General features: G+C 43.6%; 1 protein-coding gene across 2 annotated transcripts in view; it reads right to left on the bottom strand.

Annotated features, from left to right (window-relative positions):
- mbpa (myelin basic protein a) overlaps positions 1-18,173 on the bottom strand; it is a 146,423-nt gene that overhangs the window by 7,734 nt on the left and 120,516 nt on the right. The window contains exons 4-6 of one of the 2 annotated variants that reach the window (XM_039736342.1): positions 10,759-10,878; positions 7,959-7,991; positions 7,450-7,482 (exon numbers count right to left, since the gene is read on the bottom strand). In XM_039736342.1, coding sequence (XP_039592276.1) covers positions 7,450-7,482; positions 7,959-7,991; positions 10,759-10,878 — 186 coding nt within the window. The remainder of the gene's footprint in view (positions 1-7,449; positions 7,483-7,958; positions 7,992-10,758; positions 10,879-18,173) is intronic. The other variant, XM_039736343.1, reaches the window with a different exon arrangement.

Genomic DNA, 18,173 nt, shown 5'->3' on the forward strand with positions numbered 1-18,173 from the left:
CTGCACACAGAACTCCAGATGAGGCCTCACCAGCGCGTTATAAAGCTTCAGCAGAACCTCTTTGGACTTCAAGTCCTTATTAGACATTAGAGTGCTAAAAGTGGGTATGAATCATAAATCCAAAAGACTGTCCCACAGGAAACAAGGATTTAGGGATTTATGTTAACACAGCATTTTCATTGTCTAAGCAATGTGCAAAAGCTTTTAAAAAGGCAAATCAAAAGTTAGTTTACATCATAAAAACTATTGGTATGCTCAAACTATATAATGCTCTAGTGAAACCACATCTGGAGTATTGTGTGCAGTTCTGGTCAACACGCTCCAAAAATGACATAGCAGCACTTGAAGCTGTGCAGAGGAGAGCAACCAGGGGCATCCCAGGACTTGAGGACATGTCCTACTGTGACAGACTCAGAGAATTAAACCTGGTCAGTCTCGAGCAGAGGAGACAGCATGGGGACCTAACTCAGGTCTTCAAAATCTTTGAAGGCATTGATAAAGTAGATCCAGCAGAATTCTTTTAACTTAATGGTAAATAAAATATTCGAGGACACCGGTGGAAATGAAGGGAAAGAGCATTTAGGACTGAAGTCAGAAAGCACTTCTTTACACAAAGACTTGTGGGACTCTGGTGCAAAACTACTGAGACGTGGAGTTGAGGCCTAAACCTCAACAACCTTTAAGAAGTATTGGCATGAGATACTGGGGACAGCTTAGCTAGTAGCTAAACACAAGGGTGGATGGACTAAATGGTCTTCTCTCGTTTGTCAGATTTCTAATGTTTTGTGTTCTAACAACGCTAACACGCAGCAAATTCTTAACAGTCATTCACAAACTCGGTTTATCAGGGAAGTGCACGGTGCTGACCTTTTAATCGATCATGGCAAGATGTCAACTCACCTCTGAGGGTCTTTGTATACTAATGCCATAGCAACTGATGCCTGACAAAGATGGCATTGGAACAAGGCATTAAAAATATACAACTGTTTCCAATCAGAAAATGCTAAAGTTCTACCTATACTTGGATACACAGCTCAAGGAAATGAGAAAATAATGGAAATACGACTCCTAATCATAACAATGATGCGCTGGTCCCTCTCAAGTCCCCACAATATTTTTGTGAAGCCGTTCTTCCTGGACTCCATTTTGAGAGCACTTTCCCTTAGTCTCCACTAGGTGTCCTAACGTAACTTGAGTCGCTCTTGAATTGGACTGTCGGAATTCTGCTGGATTGACTCTGTCGATGTCTTCTGTTGCAGCCTTACATTTGTTAATCTGTCCTGCCCGAGAAGATGGAGCAGATCAGGCCTGCAGAAACGGGTCAACACAGCCCTACCGTGTATCCCAATGCTTTAACCTCCTTAGCGTTTGACCCAAGTGTCACTCGGGCTGTATACACAGTGCTGAAAGCGTTGGTCCCGAGTGTCACTAGGTCAATGGTATAAACATGTCTCGTGTAAGACCTGACCAGTACTCGGTCTGTAAAAGTGCCAGCCGTGTTAGTGCCCAGCATTACTCAGACAACGGTGTTGGCACGTCTTGCCTAAGTGTCAGGCCCGAGCATTACCTGGGCAACAGTGTCGATGCGTTTTCTCCTGGCCTCATAATGGGGTCTTGTAATAAACATCTCTCATTGGCAGTGATGACAAGGTGAATCTGTCTTCAGGCAGTGAAACTGAAATGGTCAATGAAACCGCAAGGGATTCTGGGAATTTGAAAGTGGCTCGCACATGTGCAGGGTGCTGTTCATGTTATAATTATTAGTAATTATTATTATTATTTGTGTCATTATTATACTTCCTACACTTCTGTCTTTGTACTTTTAGTATGTTGCATGTTTTACAATAGAAAGATCAGAATTAATAATAATGTCATTTTTCAAGCTTAAAAAGTCAACACTTTTTACGTGTTTTTTTTTTTTGTGAAAATAAGTAATGCTAAGGAGGTTAAGCAGCACTCATCCTTAAAATAAGAAGAAACAAATCACGCTGAAACCTATACAACATGAACCCCACACAGAAGTGGGGAAAGGTGGAAGAGGAAGAAGAATCTCACAGCTAAGAACGCCGTTATAAAGTCAACTGACATTCTGAATTGTGACACAAATCCACAGACGTCAGTTCAACTACCAGCCCGTTTATTCTGTGTGTGGAATCTGCGCCCTCTCTTTGGTTTTGAAAGTGACTCCAGATTTTGGGCCAATATGTGGGAAGATAGACGAGTGACCGATCCAGGCATGGTTCTTAAATTTGCACCCCATACTAATGGTCTCTGCTTCTCCTTGTCTATAATGGAAAATTTCTTTTCAGACTGGCAGGAACCAAGCCAAGATGGGATACCAGTCCATCACTGGGCACAGTTAGACAAAATCAATTTAGTGTCATTCCAGTACCCCTGCTTTTACGTGGCAGAGGGGTGATCCACTCATTAAAATACTAACAACCCCTGGACAAGGCCATGGTGGGCAATTTAGCCAGGACATCTTTACAAGTCAAGTCAAGTCAAGTTGATAAACCTGCACTGGTACAGCGCGTTGCTGCACCCTCTACACAAAGAAACAACTCGGGATCCCAGTTGGCAACCCCCCAGGAAGACACGCAGTCCAGTCCCACCCTCTGTCTGCCACAGCCAGGTGTTACGTGGGCGACCCCTTGGCCTGGTCCAGCCACTCAGGTACCCAACAATGAGGATGTTACAAGCCGGATCACCCTCGGGTAACTGACCTTCCCTCACAATGCAGGTAAATGTGCCTCATTCGGGACTCCATGAGCAACACAAAGTCAAACCAGCAGTACCCAAGGATACTCCAGAGAGACACAGTACCAAAGGAGTCCAGTCTTCGTCTCAGGTCACTGGATGGCGCCCATGTTTCGCAACCATATAGCAAGACAGGAAGTACCAGTTCTTGGACCTTCATCCTTTTGCAGAGATATCGGGAGCGCCACACACCCCTTTCCAGCGACCTCATGACCCCCCACGCTCTCCCAATCCGTCTACTGACTTGATAGGAAGAGTCACCAGAGACATGAATTTCACTGCCAATGTAAGTAAACCTCTCAATGTGATCGACACTCTGTCCGCAAACACACACACTGCTGATGGCCGTGCCCAAGAGGTCATTAAAGGCCTGTTAACAAAGAGATCTTTAATGACCACAGAGAGTCAGGGCGTTGATTTTACATCTCATTTAAAGGATGGCACCATTTTTACAGCACAGTGTCCCCGTCACTGCACTGGGGCATTGGGACCCACTTTCAAAGCACTGGGTAAGCTCCCCCTGCTGGCCTCACCAACTCCTCTTCCAAGCTTTTACTAGATGGTCTCCCATCCAAGTACTGGCTTAGCTTAAGGTGGATGACCTCTTTCGAAGTGCAGGTGGTACGGTAAAGCCTTCACATGGACGCCAGCTCCATCAGGCAGCAGGTAGCTGGCCCCTGTGCCTACGAGGGGCAAACTCGCAATACGACAGAGATGTAAAAACTGTCATTCCTCAGTCATCTAATCTGACAGAGTCTGCGATTCTAGTTGTGTAGAATTCCATGTTTAGGCAACGAGATCAGCAACTCCAGATGTCAAATTTGACATCCGCTCTGACTCAAAGTTGTCTAATGTGACATCGACTTTAGGGAAACGTCCACTCACTTCCCCAGTACTGAGTTATGTGACGCTGTTCCTAAATTAAGAGGGATTAAACACTAAAACAATAAATAAATAACTGGAAGTAAAACTTGAAATAGAATTGTTCTGCAAACAGAAAATGAGATGATCAAACTGCTCTCCACCGTAAATATTTACAGGAATAAGGAAATGGTGGCCTCGCACCAGGAGCAATACAACAGCAGGTTATTTCACTGCACAAAAATGCTTTTTCAGGGTTAAGGAACTCTTTCTTGGAGGAAGAAGAAGTAAATCGGGACTGCCAGCAATCATTCCTAGAAACTTTTATGGAGAAAAAAAGGATGTTACTTTGAATCCATTCTTGACAATGTTGTGCAGCAAAGTAAAAAGAGAATTTGTCCGAAGGAAGAGCAGGTGTCACTTTTTTTGGCCTGTAAAAGACAAACGCACAGGGGGATTAGCCGCTTGAAATGAAATCTGCGTTAAATGACCCCCCCTTTGCCTTTTATCTGATCTTCTCACTGAGCCTTTGTGAACAAGTTTCTTTTCCAGCAGACATGGATGTAATTATTGAGCTTCTAACCGAATCTTTAAATCCTCAAATGTCCTACGCAGCAGCGCAGTACGGGAAGCAGGATCTTAGCGGTGCGTTAATTCCCCCGGTGTGACTTCAAACTTATCTGTCATGTAAATTCTAACAACTGTCACATTTTTTGCAAAACAAAATGTGTATCGGAGAAATTCATACTCAAGGTTTTAACAAAGGATCTGTTAATATTTATTCTTTAGTACAGTTCATTATCCTAAAGCAAAAAAAAAAAAGTAAAAGTACTGGCAGAGCGCAGCACAGAAGTGACGCGTTCACTGAAGGCGCCTGCTTTTTGTCGACTTGTGACTTAAACAACGGGGTCTCTCCTTATCTACTGGCAAAACAAAGACAAGTGTGGCATCTTATATGGTGATAACAGGTCATCTCAAGTTTATCGTTTCAAACCATGATGACAGAAAACAGGCGACATTACTGGACAAATGAACAGCCAGCGCAAAACGTACGTTGAATGTAAACGTAGTTCATAATGCAATTCATAACGAAATCCAAATAAGAATTACAGCCTTAATTACGCGAGTTTAAGTAAATATGAGTTTTTAAGTTTTCCCTCGCAACAGACAAATAAAAGGCATTATGTGTCCTATACTGTATGTAATGGAAGGCTCTATGCATATACACGAGGGGTGATTGAAAAGCAACGACCCCGTCCGTCCCTGTTTCTCTTTCACGGAAGTAGACGTAGGGATGCCGTGCAGGAGTTTGTGATCGAAGTGTGTGAACCTGCAGTTGGGCAAGCCCCATTCTTCAGAGTTCTTGGAAGCCCCTCGTCAGTGTCGTCATGACGGATGCAGAAGTACGGCACAGCTGTGAGATTGGATTTGGTGTTAAGTTTTGGGAAGAGCGGTGATGAAAGTCTTGAAATCGTTTCATCGCCGTAACATTAGCTGTGCTGCTGCATTTCGTTGGTGGCAACACGCGAACGAAAGTCGTGGCTCGTTCGGGGTGGCCAACCGCCGCGGTTAAGGATGGCGACATTGGCAGCCAGGCTAACGAAGTGTTGCTGCAAAGACACTTTGAACAAACGGCGGAGAGACCTCGATTGTGACGTGCGAGCCTTCTGACTTCTTGGCTCTTTACTTTTCAATCAGCCCTCCTAGATATGAGAAGCTTTCCCTGAACAAAGTACAAGCAATAAGGGTCGAACTAAAACATGGCGTTTACTGTAAACTCCAACCGAATGTTGCTGCATGGATAACAAAAAGCAGATCGTGCAATATCTCTTAAACTAACGAGCAGAAAACATCAACATGTTTATCGAAATCAAACTCCCAGCCACAAATGAACTCGTGGTATAAGTTGTGTGTTATTGTCCTTGAGTTTTATGTCGTGACAGTTCTGTTTTGTACTGGTCTTTCTTTCTTTACAGCTGTGGTCCATCATACATCAACAGGGGCTCTGAGGACACAGCACATGCTTACTGTATATGAATGTGTGTGTGTATATTAGACCAATTAGAACGACGAATTTCTGTAGTTGTCTATAACCTGTTCAGAAAAAACAGATTTGAATTAGGCAGACAGATAGACAGACATGAAAAGAGTGATAGATACATAGATCAGACACTTTATGATAGATAGATAGATAGATAGATATGGAAAGTGCTGTATAAAACAGAGAGATACATAAATAAAGCATGATAGATAGATATGAAAGGTGTTATATAAAATTGATAGATACATTGATAAGGCACCATATGATAGATACAGTAGATGTATAAGAAGGGTGTTATGTAAAAAAGATAGATAAATAGATAAGGCACTATATAATAGATAGATAGGAGAAGGCACTATATGATTGATAGACAGACAGACAGACAGACATGAACAAATCTGTATAAAATACATGCTCTTCCACCCCGGGGGGGATAACATTATACAAAGTTATTGTCTGTCTGTTATACCTTCATTGTTGTCACTCTTTTAATTTAATATTGTTTTTTTTATCAGTATGCTGCTGTTGGAGTATGTGAATTTTCCCTTGGGATTAATAAAGTATCTATCTATCTATGATAGATACACAAACATGAAAGGTGGTATGTAAAATAGAGCTAGATAGATAGATAGATAGATAGATAGATAGAGAGGTAGATATGAAAGGCACTATAAGATAGATAGATAGGATGGTCTCTGTGTTGACACACCACCTTTCATAAAAAATTTTTTTACATCTATTTATTGATCCATTCCAATGTGCCTTTCATATATAACTATACTGGCCCCATTCCTGTTCACCCTGTACACTTTAGACTTTAGACACAGTACTGAATCATATCATCTGTAGAAATTCTCTAACAACAAAGTCACTGTTGGGTGTATCAGTGTAATGAATACAAGGCTCTCGTGCAGGAATTTATTAAATGGTGCAGACTACACTACTGCCAGCTTAACATCAGTAAGACAAAAGATAATCACAGACTTCAGGAATGGCAGGCTTGGGTGGTGTGTTAACATAGAGATCTATCTATCTATCTATCTATCTATCTATCTATCTATCTATCTATCTATCTATCTATCTATCATATAGAACCTACCTATATATCTATATAGTGCCTTTCATTATCTATCTATCTATCTATCTATCTATCTATCTATCTATCTATCTATCTATCTATCTATCTATCTATCTATCATATTGTGCCTTTCATTATCTATCTATCTATCTATCTATCTATCTATCTATCTATCTATCTATGTATAAATACCATAAGTAATAAAACTAAGAGAAAAAGTGAAGTACAATGTCCATTAGTTAATTATTACATATCAAAGGTAATATTTTCATTTTTAAATGGCATCAGCATCACCAATTGGTGAAAGGTTGGAAGTGTAATGAGAATGAAGAGACGGAGGGCAAGAGACACACGAGAGTGAGAGAAGCCTGCAGCCAGAGAGGAGCTGCCCAGGAGTGAGTGCGCCACACAGAGGCCATTGCTTCTGGTCTAGGACCTGTTAAAATCACCGAGTAATTCAAGCAGAAAGTGCAGATTATTTGGTTGTAGAAGAAGCAGGAAGAGAAATCAGTTTACTCAAAAAAAAGGCAGCAGAAATAATAATAAAAAAAAGAAAAAAATGTCATAAGCAAAACACTGGGCTGCCAAAATGATGTAAGAATTCAAACAGAAGATTGGAGATGGCAGACTCGCTTCGGTGAGATTTGAGTGGCTATGAGGTGGCCCAGTTACCAAATAGCTGTGAAAACCAAAAATGTAATTTATCACCTACCCAGCCTAATCTGCTGAGGGATAATCCTCTCCCCTGGACATGCAAGAGACAGAAACAGTGTTATGATGGTTCATTTGCAAGAAACAACAGTGGCACAATCAGATAAGAAAGAGATCAATTGGACAAAAACCTGCAACATGAAACACAGTAGTCAAAAAAGGAAGAGGCACACGGGGTGGCAAAAATAAAAAAATAAAAACAAAATGGACAGAAAGCAGCATGAGAGCAGTGAGCTCATCTGCAGTGCACTGAACAGCCGCCTTTTTTCTGCCTCCGTGTTCAGACTTTGCCTTACTAAAGGCACAGCTTTACTCTCCTTGCTGGTTCCTCATTTCATTTTTCAAGTCGCTAGCACTCAGACTGAATGTGCAGCCCAGACCCCCACCACCACCCCATCCCCCCCGTCCAAAGACTGGACACCAATTCTTATTGTTGTTATGATGACAACCCAGGGAAAGAATACAAGGCCAGAATGTAAGTCCAGTACAGAAGATGAGTATGGAGCTTACCTTTGGAGGTGGAGGTGGAGTCCTGGGGGTCACCTTTAAGACATAAATTATATTAATAATTGTTAACAAGGAAATTATTTTTTATTAGCATACAAAGAAAACAAAGGCAACAGCAAAATTTAACAAATACAGTCACCCGGACAGATTCACAAAATATATCAATAAAAACGATTAATAATACACGTCACATGTGCGCTTCTCTGGATCACCCACCAGGCTCATCTGATAGAGGTATTACCACCCTGGACCGAGAGGGGGCACACTCACACTAAACTTCTCTTCTATTTTCCCCACCACAGCGCCAAGAAGACGCCCAATGAAGGCAACTGACTCCACCTCTTCCGGTCTCCCGCCTTTAAAACCCTCCACCTAATGGAAGGAGGCAGTCAGTATTGAATGGACTGAAACGGTGGGTGGAGCTCCCAAAAAACGTAATGACAAGGGATGAGAAGAGGACCAGCTTATTTGCCTTGCTTTCTTGTGAAGGTGAGCATTGTGACCCTTTTTGTTTTATTTTGAGTGTGTTAAACGGGGATGACCAGGTTGGAACCTGCAGTGCCTTATTTAACACACACACACACATAAATGAATATAATATATATAAATAGTAGTGTTATTTTATATTTGTTTGTGTAAGTCTAAATTATTATCATTAATATTTTTGTAAAAAAATTACTATGGGATCTACGTAAGCTATCTCCCACTTTTACTGCTGTCTTAGTTATTCAGCTCGTCTGGACATTTCTTCTCAGCTGGCACATATTCTGTGCTTCCTCATTCGCTTGCTCGCTCACTCTCTCTCTCTCTCTCTCTCTCTCCTCTCTCTTTCTCACCCTCACCCTCACCCTCGTTCTCTCTCTCTCGCTCACTCTCTCTCTCCCTGTCTCTCCCTCACCCTCATTCTCTCTCTCTCTCTCCCTCTCACTATCGCTCCCTCTCTCCCTCTCTCTCTCTCATCTTTGCCCAATTGGCCTATCTGTGAAATATGATAGGGGGATTTCGCAGGTTGTGTTTTGTTTTGTGGGCTACTTTTTTAAAAACAGCACATTATTTTTGGGCTCTTTTTCAAATGTTGTTCACCCATCGTGAATCTCGCCTCTCCTGTTCTTTGGACCTTCATACCTACTCTATCACTCTCAAATCTCACCCGCCCACCAGTTTTTCGATGTGTCAGTTTGTATACGTCAGGTTTCTGGAGCCACTATGTGGGTTCTGAGATGTCCTTGGGCTGGAATGTTTTTCGGTACCTGGCAACCTTTCTTCTCTTGCTTCTACCGGAAACCCGTGTAGAACTCTAGCCATCCTTCTTGGCCTTCGTCTTTCTCAAAATCACTTCTCAGTTTCTCTTTCTCCTTTCTTACCGGTCTCTCTCTTTTTTATCTGCAAGGCCCACCCCAGCTTCCGCGGTACACAGACCACGCTCCTAAATGGTCATCTGTTGGCTCGTTTCACATCTCATTTCTTTTTGGCTGCCATTTAATGAAAAAACAAATCAAGTCAAAGGACTGAATCCTTAAAAACAGAGCTATTAAAATGAAGGTGAAAGGAGTTAATCAGCAGCAAAAACGGCTCACTAATTAAGAGGATGGTTAAAATGAAAACCTTTAGCCACTGCGGCCCACCAGGACTGGAGTTGGACACCCCTGTCCTACAGGAAGAAGGTAAGCCAGTGGAGGCAGGAGGATAATCTGGTTGATGTTCTGCTTGGGAAAACTTGGGTTATGGCATTCGTGTGGTTGTCATTTTGACACGTGCCACCTACCCAAAGATTTTAGCAGACCACGTATACCCCTTTGTGGCAATGGTATATCCTGATGGCAGTGGCCCTCGTTCAGCACCTGAAAATTGTTCTGGAATGGTTTGAGGAACATGACAAAGAGTTCAAAGTGTTGACTTGGCCTCCAACATCCCAGGATCTCAATTTGATCGAGTATCTGTGGGATGTGTTGGAAAATAAGTCTGATCCATGGAGGCCCCACCTCAGAATTTCCATGACTTTAGGATCTGCTGCTGACGTCTTGGTGCCAGATACCACAAAACACCTCCAGAGGTCCCGTAGTGTTCATACCTCAATGGTGGCAGAAGGGGGACCTACACAATATCAGGCAGGTAGTCTTAATGTTGTGATTGCTTGGTGTATCTGTACTTAGTATCCTCCTTTAGCACACTGTCCGAGTTAAACTCCTGTGACCAAAACCTACGTAATGATGGCTGATTGTGAAATATTATATTTTTATTTATTGCTTTTTACTCTTCACAAAACTCTCATTGTTGATCACCACCTGGCACATTAAGCCAGCATGTATTACAATCGTGGAGGTCTTTGGCCGTATCACTTATTATACAGCACAGCTTACACTACAGAGTTTGATACACTGCATGAAAAGCAGAAATCGTTCTTGAGAATCAATAGCTGAGTGTTTGTTCCCAACTTTTGTTTAACGGATCGTATCCATCAGTGATAATCCATCGATGGAGACGATGATGTGAGTGACTGTGATACTGAAAGGACATTTCATTGAACTTTCCTGAAACTTTGACAATCGCTAAATACTTTGGACAGAAAATAAATGTTTGGAACCAACCTTCTAAACCTTTTGTTTTCACCGCCCATACAGTGAATCCTTTCTTCAATTCAACTTTCATTTCAATGTTAACAGCTAATTACGTGGCACTTAAAACACTTCACACTTTGTGCAAGTTATCCCACCCACAGGCCACCGCTGTTAGTCGCTTTATGGGCCCCCCAGGAGTGCTTAGTTAAGGTGAACATTTTCATGTGATGGGGACGAGTACTTACAATGGTTTTGAAGAAGTGCACTACGGGGTTGTCATCTCCAGGTCTTCCATGAGCCCCAGCTTGCTGAGGGGACCTCTGAGGCGATGAGGACAATGGGGTGGATCTCATCGCACTAAATCCCTAGAACAACATACCATTGGAAAAGGTGAGAGGTTTTAGCACTTTAATGATAATAACGGGATGAAGCAAATTCACACTTAAATGTAAAGTCTGCTGTGGGGAGAGGAGAAGGAGGGCAGTTAGAATACAATGATGAACAATTGTGGAGAAAACAGAAGAGGAAAAATGTCCTAGCTGTTAATATACTGTACAGTCGTGACCAGATATTTGAGAATGACCCAAATGTTGGTTTTCACAAAGTTTGCGGCTTCAGTGGTTTTAGATCTTTTCGTCAGATGTTTCTATGATAGATAGATACTTTATTAATCCCAAGGGGAAATTCACATACTGCAGCAGCAGCATACTGATAAAAAACAATATTAAATTAAAGAGTGATAACAATGCAGGTATTACAGACAATAACTTTGTATCATGTTAACGTTTATCCCCCCGGGTCGCATAGTGTGGGGTCTCCTCAGTCTGTCACTGGAGCAGGACGGTGACAGCAGTCTGTCTGTCGCTGAAGCTGCTCCTCTGCCTGGAGATGATCCTGTTCAGTGGATGCAGTGGATTCTCCATGATTGACAGGAGTCTGCTCAGCGCCCGTCGCTCTGCCACGGATGTCAAACTGTCCAGCTCCATGCCTACAATAGAGCCTGCCTTCCTCACCTTCTTTATGCTGCCTCCACAGCACACCACTGCGTAGAAGAGGGCGCTCGCCACAACCGTCTGATAGAACATCTGCAGCATCTTATTGCAGATGTTGAAGGATTCCAGCCTTCTAAGGAAGTATAGTCGGCTCTGACCTTTCTTACACAGAGCATCAGTATTGGTAGTCCAGTCCAATTTATCATCCAGCTGCACTCCCAGGTATTTATAGGTCTGCACCCTCTGCACAGTCACCTCTGATGATCACGGGGTCCATGAGGGTCCTGGGCCTCCTAAAATCCACCACCAGCTCCTTGGTTTTGCTGGTATTCAGGTGTAGGTGGTTTGAGTCGCACCATTTAACAAAGTCCTTGATTAGGTTCCTATATTCCTGCTCCTCCTGCCCACTCCTGATGCAGCCCATGATAGCAGTGTCATCAGCGAACTTTTGCACGTGGCAGGACTCCGAGTCATATTGGAAGTCTGATGTATATAGATTGAACAGGACCGGAGAAAGTCCAGTCCCCTGCGGCGCTCCTGTGCTGCTGACCACAATGTCAGACCTGCAGTTCCCGAGACGCACATACTGAGGTCTGTCTGTAAGATAGTCCACAATCCATGCCACCAGGTGTGAGTCTACTCGCATCTCAGTCAGCTTGTCACTAAGGAGCAGAGGTTGGATGGTGTTGAAGGCGCTAGAGAAGACCAGAAACATAATTCTTACAGCACCACTGCCTCTGTCCAAGTGGGAGAGAGATCAGTGTAGCATATAGATGATGGCATCCTCCGCTCCCACCTTCTCCTGGTATGCAAACTGCAGAGGGTCGAGGGCGTGGCGGACCTGTGGCCTCAGGTGGTGAAGCAGCAGCCGCTCCATGGTCTTTATCACATGTGACGTCAGAGCGACAGGCCGGAAGTCATTCCGCTCACTAGGACGTGATACTATGGTGTACTGAAGTAGAATTACAAGCATTTCAGAAGTTTCAAAGGCTTTTATTGATAATTCCATGAAGTTTTTGCAAAGAGTCAAAATTTGCAGTGTTGGCCCTTCTTTCTTTTTCAAGACCTCTGCAATTTGCCAAGGCATGCTGTCTGCCAATCAACCTCTGGGCCAAATCCTCACTCATGGCAGCCCATTCTTGCATAATCAGTGGTTGGAGTTTGTCAGAATTGGTGTGTTTTTGTTTGTCCACCTGCCTCTTGACAATTGACCACAAGTTCTCGATGGGGATTTTCCTGGCCATGGACCCCAGATTTCGATGTTTTGTTCCCCAAGACACTTAGTTATCCCTTTTGCCTTATGACCCGGTGCTCCATCATGCATTGTTGGTCACCAAACTGTTGTTGGATGCTTGGGAGAAGTTGCTCTCAGAGGATGTTTTGGTCCCATTCTTTATTCAGGGCTGTGTCCTTATGCCAACAGTAAACCATCCTGAGACCATTCATGTCAGCCAAGGCAGTGGGCTCACTCGTAATTTGGCCTGACACAGGACTGACGGTAGCGTCGCTCACCTTTTCTTTTCATCTCCAGATGCTCCAAACAATCAGAAAGGGGATTCATCAGAGAAAATGACTTCACCCCAGCAGTAGCTTTTGCAGAATATCAATCTGTCTCTCCCTGATGTTTTTCTTGGCTTCTTTGCTGCCCTTCTTGACACCCACCAGGCCATCCTCCAAAAGTCTTCACCTCCCTCACACCTCCCTGCTGCCATTCCTGACCAAGTTCTGCACTGGTGGTGCCCCCTGACCCTGTGCCATGAATCAACTTTAGGAGACGGAAGTGCCGGGCTTTCTTCGGTGCCCCCAAAGCCTTCTTCACAACAACTGAACCTCTCTATTGTAACCCAGTCAGCATGACAGAGTGATCTCCACCATTGTCACTCGTGTTAATGAGAGGTTCACTGACATGATGTCAGCAGGTCCTTTTGTGGCAGGGCTGACATGCAGTGGAAATAATTTTTTTCATGGCAGAGAGGGACTTTACAATTCATTGCAATTCATCTCATCGCTCTTCAGAACATTCTGGAGTAGACGCAAATTGCCATCATAAAAAGTGAGGCAGCAAATTCATATTTGTGTCATTCTCAAAAACGTTTGGCCACAACTGTACTAAATTATGGATTCAATGCCGCAGGATTGCTTGTTTTTTGGCTCATCTGCAGGACCTTCTATAGACAGGTGTGTGCACTTCCGTTTCGTAATTCAGTCAGGTGAATTAACTTCAGGTAGACTCCACACACACACACCAACTGTACATACACTATTGTCACGCACGCCGGCTGTCTTACTCAGACTGTTTTAAGGGTACACTGGAAGTGCAGCAAGGGGGTCTAACACTTCCTCATGCTGTCTCCTACTGGAGAATTGAAGAACAACAGCTGGACACGGGTGCGCCATGTTGTCATTTCTACACGGTGTGACCGAAATGTCTGCAAATCCCCTTAAATGAAAGTCTGCCGCGTGCACTTTAATCACGAAGTCTGAATTGTTTGATTTGGAATTTTAAAGTGTTGGAGCAGAGGGGGTAATCAATAAAAAAAGTGTCCTTATCCCAAACATTACGGAGGGCACCGTACATTTTTTAAATACAGTAGCTCCCACTACATTATCAAAACTATTTCAAGAAAATTAAATCTCATATTCAAGTGCGCTAAACACATTTGAAAAATGTTTAGGACCCTTTAGGCCTGATTAACTCAAGAGGGCTACGGCGTTTGCCTGCCGAGACTTTCACGTCTAGAAGGTTGTTTGATTGGAATTCTTACTTTCCTTCTTTAAATGGAGGGTCTTGAAATTAGGTGGTCTATTGTTGTTCTGAATAATGCTGATGGATGTTTAGTTTTGAATTCATATTATATTGTATATTCAGGATTCATTGTCTTTATGGATAAACGGAATGCAGCCCGACAAATAATTTATTCAAAGTTGTTTTTCTGCTGGTTCTCTACTTTTCAGATAATATGATTCGATTGTTATTTCTACAGTGAATAAAAGAGAAAAGTTTTGAGAGTAAAAAATTAACAAAGTAGTCATTCAGTCAGTCAGTCATTGTCCAACCCGCTATATCCTATATATATGGGGGTCTGCTAGAGCCAATCGTAGCCAACACAGGGTGCAAGGCAGGAACAAACCCCGGGCAGGGCGCCAGTCCACCGCAGGGCACACACACACACACGCGGGACAATTTAGAATCGCCAATGCACCAAACCTTCATGTCTTTGGACTGTGGGAGGAAACCCAGAGGAGGGGAGAACATGCAAACTCCACGCAGGGAGGACCCGGGAAGCAAACCCAGTTCTCCTAACTGTGAGGCAGCAGTAATTAGAAGAGGAACTGCTGCCATTTGCATCTTTTTTGCTAGTAAGGAGCAATTTTATAAAAAGAAGTGGACTAAAATAAGCAGTTAAAGGCGAGGAACCCAAACAAGCGAGACAATAAAAATGCTGCTTGAGTGATAGTTGACCTCTCATTAAGAAATCAAGTAGGAGCAAAGACTTGTAGCCACTACAGCCCTCCAGGTCCGACTTGGCTTAATATATTGAACTGGCCAACCCGCGGCGTACCACATGCCACATAATCAGGCTGGTTTTTTAATGATTTTTAAGCACAGGGAGAAAATTAACATTTGAAAAAATCGGAAATGTAATAAATCAACAAGAAAAGAAACATTGTAACAATGCACGGAACGAACCAACACACAATCGTCCGTGACTGAAAACTGGGGAACCCCCATCGCGCCTTCTCCTGCCAGACCGAGGGATGGGGGTGCATGGCGCTCAGGCGGGTGTGTGGAATGGCAGGAGAGGAGAAGGACGTCCATTCAGCTCCCTCCGTCATGCTAGTCTGCTAATTTCTCGTCCAGTATGCACTGCCCGCTCATGTGCCCACCTCCAACTTGTCGTCTTTGTACAGTCCAGATGCACCTGTGACTCACGTAGACTTTTTATTGCTCTGTGCGGTTTTGGCTGCTTTTCTATATACAATCCACCAAGACACCCGACCACGGTAGTAGCGAGGTGGGAGGACGGTGTGTACAAAGTGCAGGAGCATCTAAGAAGACGCATGTTTGTCGCGGAAATGAATTGCTGTATGTAGCGTGTAAAACAGTTTGCTATGGTGCACACGGTCGTGCGTCGTAACCGAAAACTCGATTTTTAAAGACTGCTTACTTCATTGTACTTTAACCTCAGTTGTAAAGGATTGTTTTAGGGACCCCATGGGATACCCCTCGCAAACGGTTTCACACGCTGCACATGGCGACTCACCTCCACGAGAAACATGCCTCTATGAACAGTCAACATAGCTCAGAGGTGCATGACGTGCACGTGACGTTAACCTGACCTGCACTGCATGTGGCCTCTACGACAGACGAATATAAATGATGCCATTTTTTCTGTGTCGTCGCGTCTGAGTTGGTGGGCGTGGCCCTGCGAATTGTCGTCGTATCCAATGGTCTTGGAGTTGGTGGGCGTGGCTCCTTCCTGCGTGCGCCATAGGTGTCTCACTTGTCGGCAGCTTAGTGAATCCACGCCCCTTCCGGCGTGCTTTCCATGGTCGTCTTGCCTTAGTGAATTATATTATGTGAATTTCCCCTTGGGATTAATAAAGTATCTATCCATCTATCTATCTATCTATCTATATATATATATATAGATTATTATCTTTGTAGCTGCTGGAGAGTAAGGCAGGATCAAACACGGGTCAGACATGTGCCTAAAGAAATCTCTCAGTCCAAAAGTTTGTTTTAAAAGTCAGCCAGTCATTTTCAAACCTGCTATATCCTAACACAGGGTCACGGGGGTCTGCTGGAGCCAATCACAGCCAGCATATGGGTACAAGGCAGGAACAAACCCCGGGCAGGGCACCAGCCCACCGCAGGCCACAGACACACCAAGCACATACTAAGGACAATTTTGGATCGCCAAATGCACCTAACCTGCATGTCTTTGGACTGTAGGAAAACCACACAGACACGAGGAGAACATGCAAACTCCACGCAGGGAGGACCCGGGAAGCGAACCCGGGTCTCATTACTCGCTACCACTGTGCCACCGTGCCGTCATTAGCAAAGTAAGTTTAGTTAAAGTTTTTAGTGATGGCCAGGAATGTTTTGAATCTCGTGCAGAGATCTCTGATAGAAGTGACAGGCCTTGAAGCCTGCCTGACGAGTTTAGATGGTTAGACTGGGTGGACTAAGGGCGTATGCAGGTATTCAGGCATCTCAGAGTAGGAAAACAGTCCTAACGGGCTCAGGTGAATGTGGCCTTACTCTTAGGAGTAGGAGTAATTGTGTTTTAACTTTAGGACACCAGGAATTAGGAGAGTTTATGAGCTGTCCTAGGATGGGGAGGGTAGCCGAGCCACACGAACATCCCCGGAAAGGTGAAATGTTTAGGAAACACTGGACAACAATGAACTCGTAAAACGATACTGATTCGACAGAGAATGAATAATGTTCACAACAAATGGCTTCGGTAAACCGTTGAGCCCCATTCTTGATGTGGATGGGGGCTTGCAGTTGTTCCCTGTGAACAAGGAATTCGCAGTAAGAGCAGATCATAAGCTCACACTGATTAATGCAGCATTCTGTTTACCTCGGATGTCGGAGCTGAGAATGACCTCACATCTGAGTTGACTGCGTTTCTGTAAAACATTTGAAAACCAATATGGGCGCCTCCAGGAAAACGTTTGTTGTGCTTGCTGTTTTGGAATAATTAATAGTTAATAACAGTACATGATGCACATCCAAGCACCATAGCAACATGTCCACAAATAAAAGGTGGACAGTACTGTGTGTACAGCTGGTTTAATGAGACAGAAATAGAGAGCAGTGCTAATAAACGGTATAACACTACAGTTTTCAGTAAAGTGCACAGTGTACGTCGCCATCTTAGATTGACGTCACAATCTGAAGTCAGACAAACTCAGACTTGAGAGACCAGTTTCTGAGTAGGAATTCTGACTTGTGGGGGCATTACAGTTGGAAATGCCAAGTAGGAGCTCATAAATTCTGAATTCCCAGTTAAAATATCGTGCAGCACTCCTACCAATTGGATGGCTCAGAAAAGATCTGGGATCAGCCCTGCTGTAGCCGCTCATGGTCTCTGGTGGAGGAGAGCCTAGAATATGTTAAAATCTGACCACAGAGGAAGTCAAAGTTGTAACAAGACTTCCGTAGGGGAACACACAGAAGGATAGGCGAGAGCAGAGGGCGGCCCAACCCTGTCTTCCCCGGTGGTCCTTCCCTTGAGCTGGTGTCCTGCTGGTACCCAACTCCATTATTCCGCTAGGATCAATGGTTCAGTATCTGTAGGGTGTTTCAGAAATGTAACCCCGAGGATAATAAGAATTGACTGTATTGTATATTTCCACAAGTGTCATCCAAATGATTTGTAGCCTGAAACGAAGGAGTAATTCTCTGTCCTTCACAATTTTCTCAGTGGTTTCCTTCCAGATATTTTATTCATTCAGACAGTGCGTGACACACACAGCTGGAGATAGAAACAAATTAGATGGGGAACTGCTGTCATTGGCATCTTTTTGCTAGTAAGGAACAATTTTATAAAAAAAGTGGACTAATATAAGCAGTTAAAGGCGAGGAACCTGAACAAGCGAGACAATAAAAATGAAGCATAAAAATGCTGCTTGAGTGATAGTTGACCTCTCAT

This window comes from Polypterus senegalus, chromosome 15, assembly GCF_016835505.1.
Source record: "Polypterus senegalus isolate Bchr_013 chromosome 15, ASM1683550v1, whole genome shotgun sequence".
Taxonomy (NCBI): Eukaryota; Metazoa; Chordata; class Cladistia; order Polypteriformes; family Polypteridae; genus Polypterus; species Polypterus senegalus.